We start from the raw sequence: 21,619 nt of genomic DNA on the forward strand, positions 1-21,619 counted from the left end.
TGAGCTACAACAGTTTTTCATGTTCCTTGCCTCAATTGCCCCCCAATTCAAAGCATTTGGATCTGTCCAACAATTTATTTTATGGAACAGTTTCACAAGTATGTGAAATTTTGGGTGTCAATAACTCATTGGAAACTCTTGACTTATCTTTTAATAAGTTGTCAGGAGTCATTCCAAATTGTTGGTCATATGGGACGAGCATGATTATTCTTAACCTTGCTGAAAACAATTTTATTGGGTTAATTCCTGATTCCTTTGGTAGCCTCATAATTCTTCACATACTGTTAATGTATGTCATACCCCAAATTTGTCCCACCCCTTTACTTCTAACTGGCTTAAACTTTGCATTTCACTCACATCTTTCCATTAGGGCATTAACATAATTCATGCATGCATTAATCAATAATCTGACAAGGGATCAAGGATTCTGAAGGACTAGGGTTCTTTGGGGTTTTGAGGTTCTCCTCTTCATCCAGAGTGATCAAGCCACAATGACATTTTCATCAAGATTTTTCAAGAGCACCAAATGCATATGATCTCCTCAAGGATTCAAAGATCAAGGGTTCAATTAGATTCCATTCAACATTCGAGGGATTTCAACTGATTCGTTTGTGATATAAGTCTCTACCCTTAGTCAAGCAAGAATCGGAGGTTGCATGTAAATACTAGAGCATCGTACCAAGAAGGTTATTGGTCTTAACTTTGACTTCTTGGTCAAAGTCAACCATGGGAGGTTGACTTTTGACCAAAGTCCACCTCAAGCCTGTTCTCATTTATATCTCATGGATGTTATTGATTCATTTGGGTATGGCAAGATTGAATGTGAGATGAAAAGATTTGAACTTCCAATTAACGCAAGTTAGAAAAAAGGAATAAAAGAGAATTTCTTTACAATATTCATTCGCTATTCCATGGCAATGAAATCCATTTCCTCATGAGATCCGTTTGTTACAGTACGTTACCTCAAAGGAAATTACACAAAAAAAAATAGCATATAAGTGTCCAAGCAAGCTTCATCGAGCTACACACATAAATACATATCTTCATCCAAAATTCATTCAAGTTCACCACAAGTACCCTTTCAAAATCAATACCCATTACAAAAATATATACTACAAAATGAAATAACAATAAAATCAGCTGTTGACCATGGATCAAGTTGACTGGATTTGAACTCTAGAAACCTGTCCCTGCAGTCCCACTTCTACCACTTGCTACATATGTCGTACCGTTAAAATCACCATATGCAATTCCTACATGAGTTTTCATATCAATTCAGCATTCATCATTCAGAAAAAAAGCGTAAATTTCAAGTGTACAACATCATCATTATAACAAGCCCTTCTAGTCATTAATCCCATAACAATTTCTAACTTCATAACATTTTTCTAACCACAACTGTCAAAAACCAAAACAGCCCTGTACACAATTAAATCCTTCAAACAAAAGACCTGCACATTAAGCATAGCCAAGCTAACCTATCCACACAAAAAAACCAGTCCAGTACAAACCCCAGTCCAACATTCACGCTAAACAAAAAAGGTACTGACCAATGCATTCACTACTAGCTTACCAACCTTTTCGCCAATAAGATTCATGCGAGCATTCAGCATTCCAGTTCACACTCAAGTGTAATTCGCAGCCGAGCCAAATCCATCTGAAGCACCGGTTCCCTGCAATATAAAGGAAAAGAACTCGCTACAATGGTCCCTGCAAACGCTCCCCAGTTCCAGCAATTAAAACCGAGTCGACTCCGAAATATACAAAAAACACACTGCAGCCTGCATCAAATAAATAAACCAATCAGCCCTGCATCCACAGAATAAAACCAGAACAGACACAGTTCATACATACACTTTACAGCCCCGTTCGTTTGCCGTCAAATACATCCCTGCAACCACAGTCCCACTATGATGCAGCAAACAATCCATACATCACAAACCAAAATTGACTGCAATATAGTTCGATACTCATAGCTCCATTCATTCACAAACCGCGCTTCAACATACCTGCATACATCAACCATGATCAATATCTCATATAAAGTTCAGTCAGTAACCCTGAATAAACACACTTGGACGGCATACCTCAAAGGATCATTCTACTTTCCATAATCCGCATCCAAAAAAGAATATGAAGAAACAAGTTCAGCATACATACACACATCATATATCATTCAGCCATGTTCTAAACTATCCCTAACAACAAACTAACATAACTCAGCTCCTAACTGAATTTTCTAACCACCTATAACAACCTAACAGAATTCCTAACTAACCAAAACAGAACTCTAACCAACTTATAACCGCTCAATCTCCACCCTTAGATTCTCTAACCGCTTCTCACCAATCCAATGGCTCACATCCTCTCATGAACTCTATATAAATCAATCTCCCTCCACAATTCAAAGGACGCCATTTTCACACCTCATACACCCTTCACCACCACCTCCTTCTCTCTCATAATTCTCTGCAACCTCTCTTTCTTCTCCTTCAATCTTTCTCCATAACCTTCACTCTCTGAACATTCATCATCACGCTGCCACACCTTCTCCACCACCTCCTTCTCTCTCATAATTCTCTGCAACCTCTCTTTCTTCTCCTTCAATCTTTCTCCATAACCTTCACTCTCTGAACATTCATCATCACGCTGCCACACCTTCTTCACCACCAACCTTCAACTTCATCTTTCGCCCTCACACCACACGAACAACAACTCTCAACATCCCTCAGTTCTCACACCACACAGAAGAACACAACAAGACGATAACAGAAAGAAAGGAGAAGGAGAATTGATAACCGAAAAAGCACTGGAACGAACCTGTAACTGAAAACGAGAACCGAATCTTCATCAACCTCTTCATCATCGCACTCCACCTCCTTCGTGAATCATCGTCGTAATCCTCTCCATCATCAACCTTCACCGATTCTTTATCCATCAAATCTTCACCACTTCACGATTCTGCATCCAAACCTGAGAATCGCACAATCATCATCTCCGCAACGACCTTCAACAAACATCTCTGCGAACAACAACACAAAGAAGAAGATATTGCAAGAGACGAGGACAGGGAGGTCAATCGGTACTCGCGACTTGTTTCCGATCGGAGAAGGAGAAGTATCGCCGTCGCCGTTCATGTTTGAGGGAGAGTTCGAGTTTGAGACGGAGAATATAGACGAGAGGGAGAGTGTAGCGACGATTAGGAGGTTGATCGGAGAAGACAAAATCTCCGGCCGCCGCTTGCTCAGAGGTGTGAGGAGAGAAGAGCGTGAGAGGTAACCTAATTCCTTTCCCAATTTCGTTCATCCATTTTTCTATTTTTTTATTATTTTTTTTTTTTTATCATTTATTTGTTTTCCTTGGATAACATTCAATAAAGTGGATCAGACAAAACAAGTTGGGCCTGATAATGCTAACCTCACCCCCTGTTTGGCCCATTGCCATTTTTGGCATAGAAAGACTGTAACAAAAAACTTCTTTGGGCCAGACCTAGGCCTGCGCTTTCTGCTACTTACACCATCATTTTAATCACACACACCCCTGTTTCCATTTTGTTTGATTAGTATTTTAGGTTTTAATTAGATTTTTTCTTATTTCTTTTAGATGATAAAAACGCTAATTTTCTTCCTTTCATTTTTAGACTTCAACATAATTTTTGACATAAAAAAGAATAATCACAAATATTAGTTTTAAACTAATTGTTTAGTCTTTTTACTTAATTTAGAATTCTTTTCTCTTTCATAAAAGGCTCATAAAAAATAATAGTTTAGGCTTTTATTTCATTTCTTTTTGCTTGATTAAAATCATGTATTTTTGTCATAAAAAACCATAAAAATAAATAGTCCTTTAAATTCGATTTTTGTACTATTTTGCATCATACAACTTTTATTTTCCCTACATTTTGCATTCATTTCGCATTTAGACATAGACATTAGACACACCCTTTAGATAGAAACAAACATAGGTGGATACCATCGAGTACGATGGGCGTGGGGGGTGCTAATACCTTCCCCTCGCGTAACCGACTCCCGTACCTTGATTCTCTGGTCGCAAGACCCTGTTCCTTCCTTTCCTAGGTTTTCTGATATTCCTTTCCCTTATGGGATAAATATATTGGTGGCGACTCTGTTCATTTTTCGCGAGCGTGCGACAGCTGGCGACTCTGCTGGGGATGTTGCTAGACCTGTTGCTGGTCCATCCTTAGTGAGTCGATCCTAGCCTGCGTTTGTTTGTTTATTTACTGGGTGTTTACTTGCTTTATGTCTATATCTTGTATATATGTTTGCATGTTTATTTTCTGCTTGCATATCATGTCTATTTCTGTTTGCACATCATGCATATGGATTATATTCTGTGTTCCTTGGGGTCTTTTGTTCTGTTTTGCAGGTGGGGGGTTTTTGAGGTAAAAGGCCCACTACCCAGGCCAAGTGACACCTAGGATTAGCATGGATGCTCATGTTGGCTCCCGTAGCTCTTGCTACGATCGAGTTGATGTGGGGTACCACAACTGGGCGAGGTTCTTTCATGGAACACTGTGTCTGGCACGCTTGTTGCCTCAAACACTTTGTACCCCATGGGAACTGTAGACCCTAGTGACCATTAGGGACCACTTGTCCGTGTCTAGACTTCATACCCGTGAGATTGGGGTGGGACAGGAAACCTTGACTCCTACATACCATTGCTTCTTCAGAGTTGAGGTCGGACCTTTATTTGGTCTGTTCTCATGGTGCTTGATATTTTGGTATTCTAAAAAGGCGTCGAACCTTTGATCCTGTGACATTTGGCCTGTATAGAGGTTTCACATCAGTTATTCAGAGGATTGTGCGGTGGTTACCAAGATTATATGGACCTTGATCCCATGCTTTTGCATTGCATAACATCATCGCTTTATCCACATCATTTGTGAGGAATTCTAAAGTCTACTTCCAAAAAAAGAAGAAGCAAAAAGAAAAAAGGAAATAGAAAAGCAAAAAAGAAAAGAAAAGATTCTATAAAAAAAAAAAGAGAAGCTTTGATTCCAAAAAAGAAAATGAAAGAATGTGTGAAAAGACTTTAGAATTCCTCGGAAATGAAACATTGCATTCACATCATATTGCATTTCATGGTTCCATATCAGAAGCTAATTGGGGTCCCTTCTTCAGATTTCTGCTTCATCATCAAAGCTGACTTCCCTACATTCGTATCATACAAGGATTAATCAGAGGAGAATCATGGACCGTCTTGAACAAAATCAGGCTGAACTTCGTAAGGATATGGGTGCTATGGGGGAGAGGATGACCCAACTCTTGGAGACTCTCAATTCTATTATTCAGGGGCAAGAAGAGCTCAGACAAAGTGTTGCTAAATTGGCTAATAGTACTCCGACTACTGTTACTAATGGGGGATCAAAACCTGTGCCTGCGGAAGTTCCTAACAAGGAGGATTTACACCATGAGAACGATTCTGAACTCGAAGCTTTCAAGTTCCCAATTGAGGAAAATGAGAGGAAATTTCATCTCTTGGAAGAAAGATTGAAGGCTTTAGAAGGTCGAAGCTCCTCAGGATTAAATGCTATTGATTTGTGCCTAGTGCCTGATATCAGAATTCCTGCTAAGTTCAAAGTCCCCAGTTTTGAGAAATACGAGGGTACCACTTGTCCGATGAGTCACATCAAGGCATTTTGCAACAAGATGGCACCGTATGCAGAAAATGATAAGCTTCTAATGCACTTCTTTCAGGATAGCCTAAGTGGGGCATCCCTTGAATGGTATACACGACTTGAACGAACTCATGTCCGCACATGGGGTGAGTTAGCAGAGGCTTTTCTCAAGCATTACAAGTACAACAGTGACATGGCTCCTACTAGACTACAACTCCAAAGTTTAACTCAGAAGGTTGATGAGTCTTTCAAAGAGTATGCGCAAAGATGGAGAGAATTAGCTTCCAGAGTCCAACCTCCTCTTTTGGAACAAGAGCTTGTAGACATGTTCAAGAATACTCTGAAAGATCCCTATCTGAACATGATGATTGGGTGTGCTTCCTCCGAATTCTCAAGTTTGGTTGTCGTAGGAGAACGAATTGAAAATGCTTTAAAGATGGGTAAAATCCAAGATATGGTCAATGTTCCTGAATTCACTGAAGAAGAGAAAAGTGAAACAAATGCAACCCCAGAGAATGGAGAAGAGGAACTCCCTGCTTACCCTCAGGTTCATGTTCTTAACTATCACCAAAATTACCAACAACAAGGACCACGAAGGCCGAGAAGACCACCAAGAAAGATTGACCCGATTCCTTTGACTTATAGTCAACTGCTCTCTCATTTACTCAATGAATCCTTGGTCGAACTAAGGGAGGCTAAGCCCCCTCCAACACCGATTCCTCAAGGATATGACTTAAATGCAAAGTGTGAATACCATTCTGGGACATCTGGACATTCAACTGAGGATTGTAATATTTTGAAACACAAAGTCCAAGATCTCATCGACTCCAAAGCGATATCATTCACTCCAAATGGTCTTCACATAAATTGAAAGGTTCATGGGGCTCCCGCACGAGGGATAAGCAAGACGTACTCTTATCTTGAGCTTTGCATCACTCGCATTGCTCGAATCCCTAAAGTAAGGCAAAAAATTACATCTCTTGGGTGACTTTGTTGAAATTTTCTTTTGAAGTAACCTGAAGTGTTTGAAAAGAACCGCAAAAAGTATTCAAGATCAACAAGTCCAGACGGAGCCAAGCCTCCTCAACAATGGCAATCATCAATTCATTTCTGCATTTTCATTTGTAATTTTCTTTGTTTTGTTAAATGTTTTTCCATGTAAAACTTGTTTGTTTTCAATAAAAAAAAATGCACTGCATATGCTAGTTTCGAATCAATCTATTCGTGTTCACTCATATCTTTCTGTCTATCGATATCAAACTCTGGTTTAAGCAAAAAAAATATCAAAAGGAGAATGATGAAAAAATAATAATTGCAAAAATCTTTAATCATGTGCTTTTGAATAAAACCCCGCTGAGGATGTACAGGCATTGTTTCAAATCCCCAAACACTGGAGATATAAGGGAGATAGACCATCGTTAACCCCTTTGAGCCTTGAAGTAGGAGTTTCTTTTCTATACAAAAAAAAAAAAAAAAAAACCTCACATTTAACCCAGGGGCAGGGTAGCGTTCAATTAACCTGATCGAGCAATCAAAATTCATCAAGAGTTTGCATCCAAGGATACAACAATGGTTATCCTTCAAAAGGTTTAGAAAAGTCAATACCACAATGGTAATCCCTCATCAATCAAAGAATGAGGCAGTCACAATCACTCCCACAAGTCAGAGATTCAGGATCACACGACTTATTCAAAAAGAAAGGATTGAAAAGAAAAAAAAAACCCGCTAAGTCAACAACTTGAAAACAAGTGACTTAGGCAAAATTAGGGCATCCCGCTGGACTCCAAAATAAAATTCAAAAGAATTTGTCCAGGAAAAAGTTAGGGAAACAGAAAAGAAAGGCAAAGCAGAAGCGAAAAACGAGAATTACAACATAAAGATCCTCATCAAAGGAACGAAGTCGTGTGATCAGACACCAAAAAGAAAGTGAGTGACTACCATGTCCAAGAAGACTTCATCGATTCCTCAATCATCTCAAACTCCTCTTGAAGGATGAGTGCTCGTATCAGGTTAAGTTGAACTTAGGACTGGAGAACATCACGAAGAATGGGTGGGTTAGGTTAGACTTTGAGCCTTAAATCCTTTCTTTCTAAAACCGTGAACCAGGCCACGTTACAACCCCTAAAAGACCTAATTGAAGCAGGGTTTATTTCAAAAGCAAGTTGTGTAAAACCGACTCCTAGATGTTTGCTTACCATTTATGTTAATATCGATATGACAAATAATTCAAGCACTGAATGTCACAACTTTGTTTTAATAACTTTGATCTCGAAGCTAGCATAAGCATTGCATTAGGATTATCATCTTCAAAACAAATATCTTTTACTTGTGAACAAACACTTGACATCAAGGAAGATCAAACAATGAACGACTGCAGAAAAAGTTGATCGATTCCATGAGCCGTTCACTTCAAAGGCTGATTACTCCAAGGGGCAAGTTGTGCGAAGACTCCGTCAACTGAGACATCCATTCAAGTTTCCATCAATCTGGGGCAATCAAGTCGAGGAATCTCTCTTGGGGTCAATTAATCTGGGGCAATTACGTCGAGATTTGACAAATCTCTCCAAGGACTCTTTGAGGAGAATTCCTTCATGGGTCGTGAAGCTTGGAGCAAAATCTTGAGTTGTATTGTCTCTCCCCGATCATAGGAGTTTATTTCTCCTGGAACCTTGGTCTCTCCCCAAGTATAGGAGTTTATTTCTCCTAGGATTTGTTCTACCTCCTTAATCCAAGTTCCTTACCTGAATTTCTCGTCCTCAACATGGTGAATTGAGGGAATCTCCTCAAATTCACCATCCCCAAGCAATTCAAGATGTAGGGAAAGTCAGTCAGATGAAGTCACTTCCTCCCCAGCAAAGCTACATTCCAACCCTCAAGGCAGTTGCCAATAATCTTTGGTACTGTAAGGTTTCCAACACCGATTCATAATGACATCTCAAGACAACAAGCAACGGACCCCAATAAGCATGCTTCTCCATCATTCTAACACCTTTATTTGGCACTTTGCATATAGAATCCATTGCATATAACATTGCATCTTCAAAAGCGTAGCATATCCGTCAAAGCGGATCATTACGCCATAGAAAAATTCAAACATGCATACAAAGCATAAGCCAGATAATACAACATCCCCCAATCAAGACAACAATACTTACCCACATAAAAAGTTGCCCTTACAAACTCCGACTGATATCTGCTACTACACCACAAACCTCCTCAAACCATGGTGCCAATACCTGGTATTCTCAATCCCCAAAGGAAATCTTATCTTCTCTCTCCTGTCTTTCTTCGTCAGAATCGTTGTCTCCAAGGTTATTTCCCGTGTGCTGCGTGAAAATTAGAGTGCGAATGAGGGTGGGCATTCAACCCATCTCATTTTTTCAATCGTTTGAATAACCATACTTGGTGTGTGGTAATTCGAACGATTGCCACTCTTGAAGAGTTACACCCCGCCTGTGGCCTGAGGGATTAATGTAATTCTTATGCTTCGCAAGCATCAACATCTTCGTGATTATGTCTTTTGATCGAGTCTAGCCGTGACTAGTCTCCGTGATCTCTTCCCTCGTACGGGAAAACTTTTTGTTGTGTATCCTTCGCCTTCCGTCCTGGCAAACCATTTCAAGACTAATTTCCAACCTCAGTGTTGATATTAAGTCTTTCTTCCTTCGACCTCAGTGTCGATACCTTCCCTTTTTTAACCTCAGTGTTAACGCTTATCCTTTCCTTGTCCAACCTCTGTGTTGATGCCTATCACTCCTTCACCGACCTCCGCGTCAATGCCAATCGTCATTCACAACCTCAGTGTTGATGTTTATCTTTTCTCGTCACAACCTCAGTGTCGACGTCATTCCTTCACCGACCTCCGCGTCGATGCCAATCTTCATTCACAACCTCAGTGTTGATGTTTATCTTTTCTTGTCCCAACCTCAGTGTTGATGTCCCCGACCTCAGTGTCGACGCCTGTCCTTTTCACAACCTCAGTGTTGATGTTCCCCAACCTCGGTGTTGATACGCTCCAACCTCAGCGTTGATGTCCTCCAACCCCAGTGTTGATGTTTATCCCTTCTTTCAATTCTTGTGGGTCGTAGGTCCGTTGATCTTACCCTAGTTTCGAGTCATGGATCGTAGGTCTGTCGACCTTATCCTCATCTTTTTCATTCTTGTGGATCGTAGGTCCGTTGACCTTATCCTCATCTTTTTCATTCTTGTGGATCGTAGGTCCGTTGACCTTATCCTCATCTTTTTCATTTCCTGTGGATCGTAGGTTCGTTGACCTTATCCTCATCTTTTTCATTCTTGTGGGTCGTAGGTCCGTTGATCTTACCCTGGTCTCGAGTCATGGATCGTAGGTCTGACGACCTTATCCTCGTCTTTTTCAATTCTTTTGAGTCATGAGTTTGTTATTTCTCACCCCGATGTTGAGTCATAGGTCGCACGAGATCTTTTCCTTTCAGTCCTGAAGATCGCACAAGATCCTCTCCTGATGTCGAGTCGTTGTTGAGTCGTAGACCGCACGAGATCTTATCTTTTCAGTCATTGTTTCATGCAACCGCTTCCTTTGAGAACCTTGTATTGGCACCTAGGCTACGTTACAAGCTATCACCGTTCATCCAATTGCTCACTATAAATCCTTCCACCAGAAAAGCCGAAAAATTTCTCTTTCCCCAGCAGATATCAAACAAATAATAAAGATAACATCTACACCACCTTCTCTTCAGGACAAATTTCTGGCACTTTGATATTTAATCTTCTTCTACCTTGAATGCTCGAAAGGCTAGCGCCAATCTCACCTTTAGGTTTAAGACGATTAAATAGGGGCAGCTGTCATATCCCAAATTTGTCCCACCCCTTTACTTCTAACTGGCTTAAACTTTGCATTTCACTCACATCTTTCCATTAGGGCATTAACATAATTCATGCATGCATTAATCAATAATCTGACAAGGGATCAAGGATTCTGAAGGACTAGGGTTCTTTGGGGTTTTGAGGTTCTCCTCTTCATCCAGAGTGATCAAGCCACAATGACATTTTCATCAAGATTTTTCAAGAGCACCAAATGCATATGATCTCCTCAAGGATTCAAAGATCAAGGGTTCAATTAGATTCCATTCAACATTCGAGGGATTTCAACTGATTCGTTTGTGATATAAGTCTCTACCCTTAGTCAAGCAAGAATCGGAGGTTGCATGTAAATACTAGAGCATCGTACCAAGAAGGTTATTGGTCTTAACTTTGACTTCTTGGTCAAAGTCAACCATGGGAGGTTGACTTTTGACCAAAGTCCACCTCAAGCCTGTTCTCATTTATATCTCATGGATGTTATTGATTCATTTGGGTATGGCAAGATTGAATGTGAGATGAAAAGATTTGAACTTCCAATTAACGCAAGTTAGAAAAAAGGAATAAAAGAGAATTTCTTTACAATATTCATTCGCTATTCCATGGCAATGAAATCCATTTCCTCATGAGATCCGTTTGTTACAGTACGTTACCTCAAAGGAAATTACACAAAAAAAAATAGCATATAAGTGTCCAAGCAAGCTTCATCGAGCTACACACATAAATACATATCTTCATCCAAAATTCATTCAAGTTCACCACAAGTACCCTTTCAAAATCAATACCCATTACAAAAATATATACTACAAAATGAAATAACAATAAAATCAGCTGTTGACCATGGATCAAGTTGACTGGATTTGAACTCTAGAAACCTGTCCCTGCAGTCCCACTTCTACCACTTGCTACATATGCCGTACCGTTAAAATCACCATATGCAATTCCTACATGAGTTTTCATATCAATTCAGCATTCATCATTCAGAAAAAAATCGTAAATTTCAAGTGTACAACATCATCATTATAACAAGCCCTTCTAGTCATTAATCCCATAACAATTTCTAACTTCATAACATTTTTCTAACCACAACTGTCAAAAACCAAAACAGCCCTGTACACAATTAAATCCTTCAAACAAAAGACCTGCACATTAAGCATAGCCAAGCTAACCTATCCACACAAAAAAACCAGTCCAGTACAAACCCCAGTCCAACATTCACGCTAAACAAAAAAGGTACTGACCAATGCATTCACTACTAGCTTACCAACCTTTTCGCCAATAAGATTCATGCGAGCATTCAGCATTCCAGTTCACACTCAAGTGTAATTCGCAGCCGAGCCAAATCCATCTGAAGCACCGGTTCCCTGCAATATAAAGGAAAAGAACTCGCTACAATGGTCCCTGCAAACGCTCCCCAGTTCCAGCAATTAAAACTGAGTCGACTCCGAAATATACAAAAAACACACTGCAGCCTGCATCAAATAAATAAACCAATCAGCCCTGCATCCACAGAATAAAACCAGAACAGACACAGTTCATACATACACTTTACAGCCCCGTTCGTTTGCCGTCAAATACATCCCTGCAACCACAGTCCCACTATGATGCAGCAAACAATCCATACATCACAAACCAAAATTGACTGCAATATAGTTCGATACTCATAGCTCCATTCATTCACAAACCGCGCTTCAACATACCTGCATACATCAACCATGATCAATATCTCATATAAAGTTCAGTCAGTAACCCTGAATAAACACACTTGGACGGCATACCTCAAAGGATCATTCTACTTTCCATAATCCGCATCCAAAAAAGAATATGAAGAAACAAGTTCAGCATACATACACACATCATATATCATTCAGCCATGTTCTAAACTATCCCTAACAACAAACTAACATAACTCAGCTCCTAACTGAATTTTCTAACCACCTATAACAACCTAACAGAATTCCTAACTAACCAAAACAGAACTCTAACCAACTTATAACCGCTCAATCTCCACCCTTAGATTCTCTAACCGCTTCTCACCAATCCAATGGCTCACATCCTCTCATGAACTCTATATAAATCAATCTCCCTCCACAATTCAAAGGACGCCATTTTCACACCTCATACACCCTTCACCACCACCTCCTTCTCTCTCATAATTCTCTGCAACCTCTCTTTCTTCTCCTTCAATCTTTCTCCATAACCTTCACTCTCTGAACATTCATCATCACGCTGCCACACCTTCTCCACCACCTCCTTCTCTCTCATAATTCTCTGCAACCTCTCTTTCTTCTCCTTCAATCTTTCTCCATAACCTTCACTCTCTGAACATTCATCATCACGCTGCCACACCTTCTTCACCACCAACCTTCAACTTCATCTTTCGCCCTCACACCACACGAACAACAACTCTCAACATCCCTCAGTTCTCACACCACACAGAAGAACACAACAAGACGATAACAGAAAGAAAGGAGAAGGAGAATTGATAACCGAAAAAGCACTGGAACGAACCTGTAACTGAAAACGAGAACCGAATCTTCATCAACCTCTTCATCATCGCACTCCACCTCCTTCGTGAATCATCGTCGTAATCCTCTCCATCATCAACCTTCACCGATTCTTTATCCATCAAATCTTCACCACTTCACGATTCTGCATCCAAACCTGAGAATCGCACAATCATCATCTCCGCAACGACCTTCAACAAACATCTCTGCGAACAACAACACAAAGAAGAAGATATTGCAAGAGACGAGGACAGGGAGGTCAATCGGTACTCGCGACTTGTTTCCGATCGGAGAAGGAGAAGTATCGCCGTCGCCGTTCATGTTTGAGGGAGAGTTCGAGTTTGAGACGGAGAATATAGACGAGAGGGAGAGTGTAGCGACGATTAGGAGGTTGATCGGAGAAGACAAAATCTCCGGCCGCCGCTTGCTCAGAGGTGTGAGGAGAGAAGAGCGTGAGAGGTAACCTAATTCCTTTCCCAATTTCGTTCATCCATTTTTCTATTTTTTTATTATTTTTTTTTTTTATCATTTATTTGTTTTCCTTGGATAACATTCAATAAAGTGGATCAGACAAAACAAGTTGGGCCTGATAATGCTAACCTCACCCCCTGTTTGGCCCATTGCCATTTTTGGCATAGAAAGACTGTAACAAAAAACTTCTTTGGGCCAGACCTAGGCCTGCGCTTTCTGCTACTTACACCATCATTTTAATCACACACACCCCTGTTTCCATTTTGTTTGATTAGTATTTTAGGTTTTAATTAGATTTTTTCTTATTTCTTTTAGATGATAAAAACGCTAATTTTCTTCCTTTCATTTTTAGACTTCAACATAATTTTTGACATAAAAAAGAATAATCACAAATATTAGTTTTAAACTAATTGTTTAGTCTTTTTACTTAATTTAGAATTCTTTTCTCTTTCATAAAAGGCTCATAAAAAATAATAGTTTAGGCTTTTATTTCATTTCTTTTTGCTTGATTAAAATCATGTATTTTTGTCATAAAAAACCATAAAAATAAATAGTCCTTTAAATTCGATTTTTGTACTATTTTGCATCATACAACTTTTATTTTCCCTACATTTTGCATTCATTTCGCATTTAGACATAGACATTAGACACACCCTTTAGATAGAAACAAACATAGGTGGATACCATCGAGTACGATGGGCGTGGGGGGTGCTAATACCTTCCCCTCGCGTAACCGACTCCCGTACCTTGATTCTCTGGTCGCAAGACCCTGTTCCTTCCTTTCCTAGGTTTTCTGATATTCCTTTCCCTTATGGGATAAATATATTGGTGGCGACTCTGTTCATTTTTCGCGAGCGTGCGACAATGTACAACAACAATTTTTCAGGACATATTCCCGACACTTTAAGAAATTGTCATTTTTTGACATTTTTGGATCTAGGGTCGAATCAATTAACGGGGTCAATACAATCTTGGATTGGTACTGAAATGATGATCCTAGAGACACTCATATTGAGTAGGAATTCCTTTGATGAAAGTATCCCAACAACGTTATGCCAACTCAAGTCTTTACGGTTATTAGACCTTTCAGAGAATCAATTGAAGGGGGAGATTCCAAGATGTGTATTTCCTGCAATGGCTACGGATGAAAGTGTAAATGAGAAATCCTATATGATTTTTCATACAATTAAGGAAAGTCTTTCTATATATCTAAATAGAAAATATCCATTTCGTGTTCGACTTAAAAGATATGATGTGTCTATTCAGAGTTCATTTGTAATTGAATATTTAAGAATGATTGACTTGTCGTCAAATTCTTTAACACAAGGCATTCCTGTTGAAATTACAAAGCTAGTTCATTTGCATTCGTTAAATTTGTCGGGGAACCAGTTGGTGGGTTCTATTCCTTCCAATATTGGTGAATTGGAAAACTTGGAAGTATTGGATTTATCGAGGAATCAATTATCATGTGGCCTTCCCACTACCATGGTTAATATGGTTTCCCTAGAAGTTTTGGACTTATCATACAACACTCTGTCTGGGAAACTTCTACCATGGGAGGAACAGTTTGCGACATTCGGCAATGAATCCTACGTGGGTAATCCACTCCTTTGTGGCTATCCACTCGCACAAAAATGTCAGGAAAACAGAAACAGCTCGTTGGAGGACACACATTGCAGGCACAAAGAAGAGAATGGAAATGATAGCAACCATGAAGACACCAGAAAGGGCTTGAGTATCAATCCATTCTACATAACCATGATTGCAGGATTTTTCACTGGATTTTGGGGCTCCATATTACTCTTTGCATCATGGAGACATGCATATTTCCGTTTTCTAAACAACATGGAAGATCGGATATATGTCACTGTAATTGTCACGTATAATAAATTGCAGAGGAAGTTTCGCACTCAACTACCTCCCCAGTAACATAACCATGTGTTTGCTGCGTTTGTGCTTCAAGAAATAGAAGAAACAAATATTGTCTCCAATATTTTCTTGGTGTTTATGAATTTGAATAAAAAATTGTATGTCTTAAGCAATGATTACCCATAAAACTATCTATATTTTGTATTTTAGTATTAAATCTGATTTGCTACTGTTGATTATGAATCATCCAATTTGCATGCCATAGCTCAGATGTTTCCAATTCAGACTATAGGCAAATAGATTTTATGACTATAGGAAAATAGACTAACATCATATAAATCAGGTTCTCCAAGTGTAATATCGAAAATATTTGCCTGTGGACTAATATGGATGTGTTTGTATTGTAGGAGTGTAATCGTGAATTACTTAATGAAATAAGTTATAAACAACTTACATAAAAGTCATAGGTTCAACAAGAAATCTAAAAAAAGTACATACTATTTCTGTAATCTATAACGATAGATAAAAGTGATAGACAATTTTAATTTCGATTATTTTTTGTTCAAAATATTTTAATTTAAATTTTAACTTCTCTTTCACTAACCATATTCTAAGGCAATGAGATCATCAAAGCACATTATTCTTAGCCATATTGTCTCTAAACAAAAATTTAGTATTGGTAAAGTCTTGATGTTTACACACAGTTCAGGTGCAGCAAATGAAATACATCAAATTATACTGCCTCAGAAACAATGTTTACTATCTAACCCTAACAAATCAATTGCATACTTTTTTTAAATTATCCTTTTTGTTTAAAAAATTTACACTACTAAAATGGTTTATAAATAAATAAAAAATGTCTCAATCAAAATTCTCATCTTTATCACACTCCCTCACAAGTGTATTTTTTTTTATTTGGTCTAATAGATCAACTTTTTTTTCCCAACAGTACATCTTCTCTCTCTTACTTAAAATTTCAAATTTCTTTCACATTTCATTTTCCCAGACTTTCCTATTTTCATTTTCATTTTTTCTCATTTACTTATTATCACAAAAAAATATTAATAATCTATTTTTTAATTTTAATAAAATTAATTTATCTCACGGGTCACTATCAACATAATATCTAATTTATTTTAATCGATCATTACACACTTTCTCTATCTTAATTAAAATTTTAAATTTCTCACATTTTTTCTCACACTTTCTTACTTTCATTTTAATTTTTTTCTCTATTTATTTATTATCTCTAAAAAATAATTTATTTTTTAATTTTAATAAAACTAAAAAATTTGTTATCTCACGGGTCACTATCAACACAATATCTATTTTATTTTAATCAATCATTGTCTTTTAAAAAAAAATCTTTCTCCATCTCACAATTCTTTTTTTTTATGATTATTTAATAAAATTAAATTTATATGATTATTGTTCATTTTACATTTGTATTTAAATACATTTAATATCACATTAAATAATTCTTTTTATTTCATGGGTCATTATCAACACAATATCTATTTTATTTTAATAAACAATTACTATTAATTGAGAGACAATTTTTTATTTTTAAATGTTAAATTTTCATTTTTTTTTTATCTCCATCTATGGGTGGGAATAGGCTGAGCCGAGTTAGGCTTTGTCAAGCCTAAGCCTGACCTGCTAAAAAATTTAAAGCCTAAGTCTGGCCTATAGCCTATCGTAGGCTTATTTTTTTTGGCCTGAGTCTGGCCTTTTTAAAGGCTTGATTGACCTATTAGCCTACTTAAAAGCCTATTTCATTTGAACATTTGTAAATAAGTCACTCAACTCAATTTTATACACACTAACAAATTAAAAATTTGTGGGATTAAATGTGTTTGTATTGACTTATTTGAGTTTATCTAGTAGCATAAATTTTGTGATACTATTTGTTTGAGAGAACTTATTTGAGTTTATCATTGTTCATAAGATTTTTTTCATCTTATTTTCATAATTTCTTCAAGATAACTAAGATTTATTTTTATATTTTAAATCAAAGTACAAAATACAATATAATAATAATAAAATTATTCATATTTATTTAAATAGGTCGGTCTTATAGGCTTAAAAGGCTTTTTAGATGGCTTGTGGCCTAGCTTTTTTAGCTAAATAGACTTATAAAAAAGCCTAGGCCTTTTCTATTTATATAAAAAGTCTGACCTAGCCTAAGTCTATGTAGCAGAGATGTCTGTTGCAATGATAACTCTTGAAAAGGAGGTGGACTTTAATTTTTGAAGAAAGTTTAGATTGAAACGGATGTTGTTTTTAATGAGGAATCTTCCTGCCAACCCCCAATTTGTACTTGGAACCCTCACAATGCCTATGCTTTTACCATATTAGCCATGAACTATATTATATTTCCTTTCAAATAAATAATTGTAATTTTTTGAATTTTTTGAAAAGCTCTCCAATTTTCTAGATATTTTAGACACAATACTAAACATTTTCATTTGATGACAAGTGAGTATAAATTTTTACTGTATTTTTAAAGTTTTTTCCAAATTTTTCTTGACTTTTACTGAATATTCCAAAAGGTCCGGTAAAATGCATAATTTTTGGATATTTTGAAAATTTCCGGTAAAAAACTCATACGTTCAACCGGATATTTCAAAAGATCTTGTAAAAATGCATAAGTTCTTCTAGATATTTAGAAAGTTGTGGGAAAAATACATAAATATTTTCGGATGTTTCAAAGTTTCCTATAAAAATGCATAAATATTTCTGGATTTTTTAAAATATCTGGGTAAAATGCATACATTCAAACGGACATTTCAAAAAATCCAAAAGCTTACCAGATATTTTGAAAAATATGAAAAATATTAAGACATTTTTCCGCATTTTTAGAAAAAAACCGGAAGACCCAATGCTTCTTTACTACATATTTAGAAAACGCCAAAAAGTTCATAATTTCTGGATATTTTAAAAAATTTGGTAGGTTATACATTTTTTGTTTTTTTCAATGAAGACTAAAGGCACAGATGGTTCAATTTGCAATAGACATTGTGATCTAGCAATTTCTGCGAGGGGTCGAGATAGCGGAGGTGATGTGGAGGACTCGCATCTCCAGACGGGGAGAGTGGCACCGACCAGTTTTAAACGGAGACGATTTGTAGATCAAGCTCAATTTCGTGCACTCCAAACTATTCAACGTAGATGATCTAAATCTGCTTCTAGATGGATGAGAGATGACGAGGATGGGCCAGTTCATGTTCAGGTACCATCTACACCAGTTCAGGATGACGTTCAGATAGTGGTAGAGGCAGATATGCCTCATCTGGAAGAGATAGTTATTGGGACGCATACTCCGCATATGACTGATGAGGCTCCACATACTGATGATTTGGAGGTTACTCCACCTGTTGAGACACATGTCAGTGCTCCTTCTTTGAGACATATGTCACATTGGATGATGTCTCCTTGCTTTTCCATATTCCACTTGTAGACAGTTTCTTCACCACTCCTATCATTAGTCAGGAGATCTCACGTATGAAAGTTGTATAGTACTTGGAGGTTGCTGAAGAGAACGTGATAGAGGAGTTTAGGTTTATGAGGGGTGTTGACTTTCACCTATCTTGGTTGCGTGTCAGATACGGCGAGCTAGTGCAGCAGGGTATATATGAGGCATCCGCTAGGGTATACATGCTACATCTTGTAGCATGTAGCTTGGGTTTGAATGGATTAAAGTATGAAAATAGAAAATAAAACATATGAATAGAAAATAAATTCTTAGGAGAGAATAACTTATCAGGCATACAAATATACTCACTCGTCACAAACTTAAACGTATCGACCAGTTGCACTCAACCTACAATATTCGTCATTACCATCACGTGTGTCTCACATCAGTGTTCATCTCCGAAGCACCTACGAGATATATCACAACCAAGGTTATCTCGCACGCAACTTGAACCCGGAAGCATTAAGCTTCGACACACAAGTGATTGTCAGCTCTAAATCCATCCCTAGAGTTTAGAATCCAACAGAAATCTATCCCTAATCAGGATCCGTGAAGTTTATCTCTAAAGCAACACAAATCCCAAACATAAATACAAAAAGATTAGAGAAAATAACAATAAAGATTAGTAAAGTAGATTTTATACAACGCCATGAGCGATAAATATAAATAAGACTCGAGTATATATACAAACAAAACCCAACACAAAGGAATTACACAAAGATAAGAAGAGATAAATAGAACATCTCGCGGGTTATCAGCTCCGATTGATGAGCAATCCACCTCTGATCATCCAAATACACGATCCAGTGTTGTTTTCTAAGCTAATCCTAATCTAAGAATGAAGGGGTGAATTTGGGACAAAAAATCCCCAAAACCCATCCCTAGCTATGTAACGAATGAAAGAATATAAAGAAAATTTTGCGCAAGCTGGCCAAGCGAATTACACTTATTCCCTAAAATATCTAGTACATTAAAGGAAATATCACTTAGCGAGATGACTTTGCTAAGCGAGCTCAGAAAATATGCTTTTCTCTGTTTCTGAAGCTCCTAACGCGCTACATCTTGGCTAAGCGAGCTTTTGCAGAATTTCTATTATTTTGCTCCAAAACTGCGTATTCGAAGTCGTGCCTTCGACACTTTATTCCTCGAGGCTCGAATATGCATCAATACCTATAAAACGAAGGAAAAACTATCAAACGGTACATAAAACGAATCAAAACTAAAGTATACTAATATTTACAAAAAAATTGGGATTTTATTACAAAAACCAAAAGAATAGAATCGATAAGTGCCACAAATATATATACTCAAAATAACGATATTTTGGCACTTATCAAACTCTCTCCAACTTGAAACATTGTTTGTCCTCAAACAATGTCAAACAAATCAAAGAATCAAAAGTAATAAACCAAAGAATCGTGAATCAACAAGTTTAGAAAACCAAAAACAAATGTATGGCTCAATACAAAAACGTATAATCAAAGTAAATACTTACCACTGTCTTACAACGACAACATGTAAATGAAACGAATTCTAAGTACAAAAATCATACAAAACATTACAAATTGAATTGTAAAAAATGCTGCTGATAGGTCTCGTTAAAAATTGAATTGTAAAAAATACTATTGATAGGTCTTGAACTCAAGACCTACAGGTTTCTAAACAAAGACAATTACTGCTAAGCTATAGCAGCAACTTGTTATGTTTTTAGCAATCATTTTATTTATTAGTAATATGTATTATATTTTTTACTCTTCACCCGATTTTGAGGCCCCGGTTTTTTGAGGCCCTAGGCCGTGGGCTTGGTTGCACTGGCACAGGGTCGGCCTTGTTCATAGTGATATTTCTATGGATTACTTACTAGACAAAATTGATTATTATTTTTATTAATATTTTTATTAATTATATTAGTAATTATATTGTTTGGTGTTTTTAATAATAACATATTTATTTAGTTATTATGTGATATAATAATTATTTAAGTATTTAATTATGTGAGTGTTTGTGTTGTTTGACTTAATTGAGTTATTAGAGAGATATAACTAAATGGGCCTAAGTGATAGAAACATAATGGATGGATTGGTGGGTTAAGCTCAATTGACATAAGTGAGATAGTAAGAGAAGGTTAGGGTTTTAGAGGTTACTATTTTCATTTGGGGGAAAAATAGGAAGAAGAGAAAAGAGGCAAAAGGGAAGAGAACAATGGTGGAAGAGAAAAGCTAGAAGAAACCTCATTTTCGCAGCAAGTTTCAGCATTGAGTCACCTTAGCAAAACGGATGTATCTCTCAATTCAACCGTTGGATCGTCGCGTGGTTTTGACACAACGTTCCTGACTCATAGAGGTAAGTTCTGACCGGAGCGATTTTGATTTTGAGGATTTTAAGTTCGTCTGATAAGCTGATTTCCGAACTGGTTTTTAGGTGTGTCTCCAAATTATGTTTGAAGGATTTATTTTGGAGAAAAGTTTAGAGCTATGGTGAAAGATTTCATATTTGCCAAGGTAAGGGTGGGGTTCTTTCATGCTAAAGGGTTGTATGATAGTATGTTATAGTGGGTTTAATTCTATACTTTGATATCCATGTTCTTCTATGTTGCAATTTTGGGTATTTGATGATTGTTGGAATGTGATGATATAAATGTGATAAGTTGTGTGCAATTGATAATCTATGTGTATTAGATTGTTATGTTTGTTGTGAGTAAACCATTGATAGTGAAATAATGGGTTTTGTTATAGAATTGGAAAATAATGGAATAGAAATATAATAGTTGAATTGAAATTAATATAGTTTAATTATTAATTGGATAGTTAAATTATTAGT

General features: G+C 37.2%; 1 protein-coding gene and 2 long non-coding RNA genes across 4 annotated transcripts; 1 reads left to right on the forward strand and 2 right to left on the reverse strand.

Annotated features, from left to right (window-relative positions):
• Positions 1–859: 859 nt before the first annotated feature.
• Positions 860–3,302, reverse strand: LOC131645135 (uncharacterized). 2 transcript variants are annotated; one of them, XR_009296881.1, is made up of 4 exons: positions 2,821–3,302; positions 1,855–2,009; positions 1,578–1,781; positions 860–1,253 (listed from the first exon to the last, which is right to left on the reverse strand). It is a non-coding gene; the product is annotated as an uncharacterized LOC131645135 (long non-coding RNA). The 2 variants fall into 2 exon arrangements; XR_009296882.1 differs by having other exon boundaries at positions 2,088–3,302.
• Positions 3,303–11,027: 7,725 nt separating this feature from the next.
• LOC131645136 (uncharacterized) lies at positions 11,028–13,470 on the reverse strand. Its single transcript, XR_009296883.1, has 4 exons — positions 12,989–13,470; positions 12,023–12,177; positions 11,746–11,949; positions 11,028–11,421 (listed from the first exon to the last, which is right to left on the reverse strand). It is a non-coding gene; the product is annotated as an uncharacterized LOC131645136 (long non-coding RNA).
• An 849-nt stretch (positions 13,471–14,319) lies between these two features.
• On the forward strand, positions 14,320–15,384 carry LOC131599030 (receptor-like protein EIX2). Its single transcript, XM_058871549.1, has one exon. The coding sequence runs from the start codon at positions 14,320–14,322 to the stop codon at positions 15,382–15,384; it is 1,065 nt and encodes a 354-aa protein (XP_058727532.1).
• The last annotated feature ends 6,235 nt before the right edge of the window (positions 15,385–21,619 follow it).

Source organism: Vicia villosa, linkage group LG1 (genome assembly GCF_029867415.1).
Source record: "Vicia villosa cultivar HV-30 ecotype Madison, WI linkage group LG1, Vvil1.0, whole genome shotgun sequence".
In the NCBI taxonomy this organism is placed as follows: Eukaryota; Viridiplantae; Streptophyta; class Magnoliopsida; order Fabales; family Fabaceae; genus Vicia; species Vicia villosa.

Coding starts and splice junctions, on each gene's coding strand:
- LOC131599030 (XM_058871549.1), top strand. CDS start 14,320: ATGTACAACAACAATTTTTCAGGACATATTCCCGACACTTTAAGAAAT.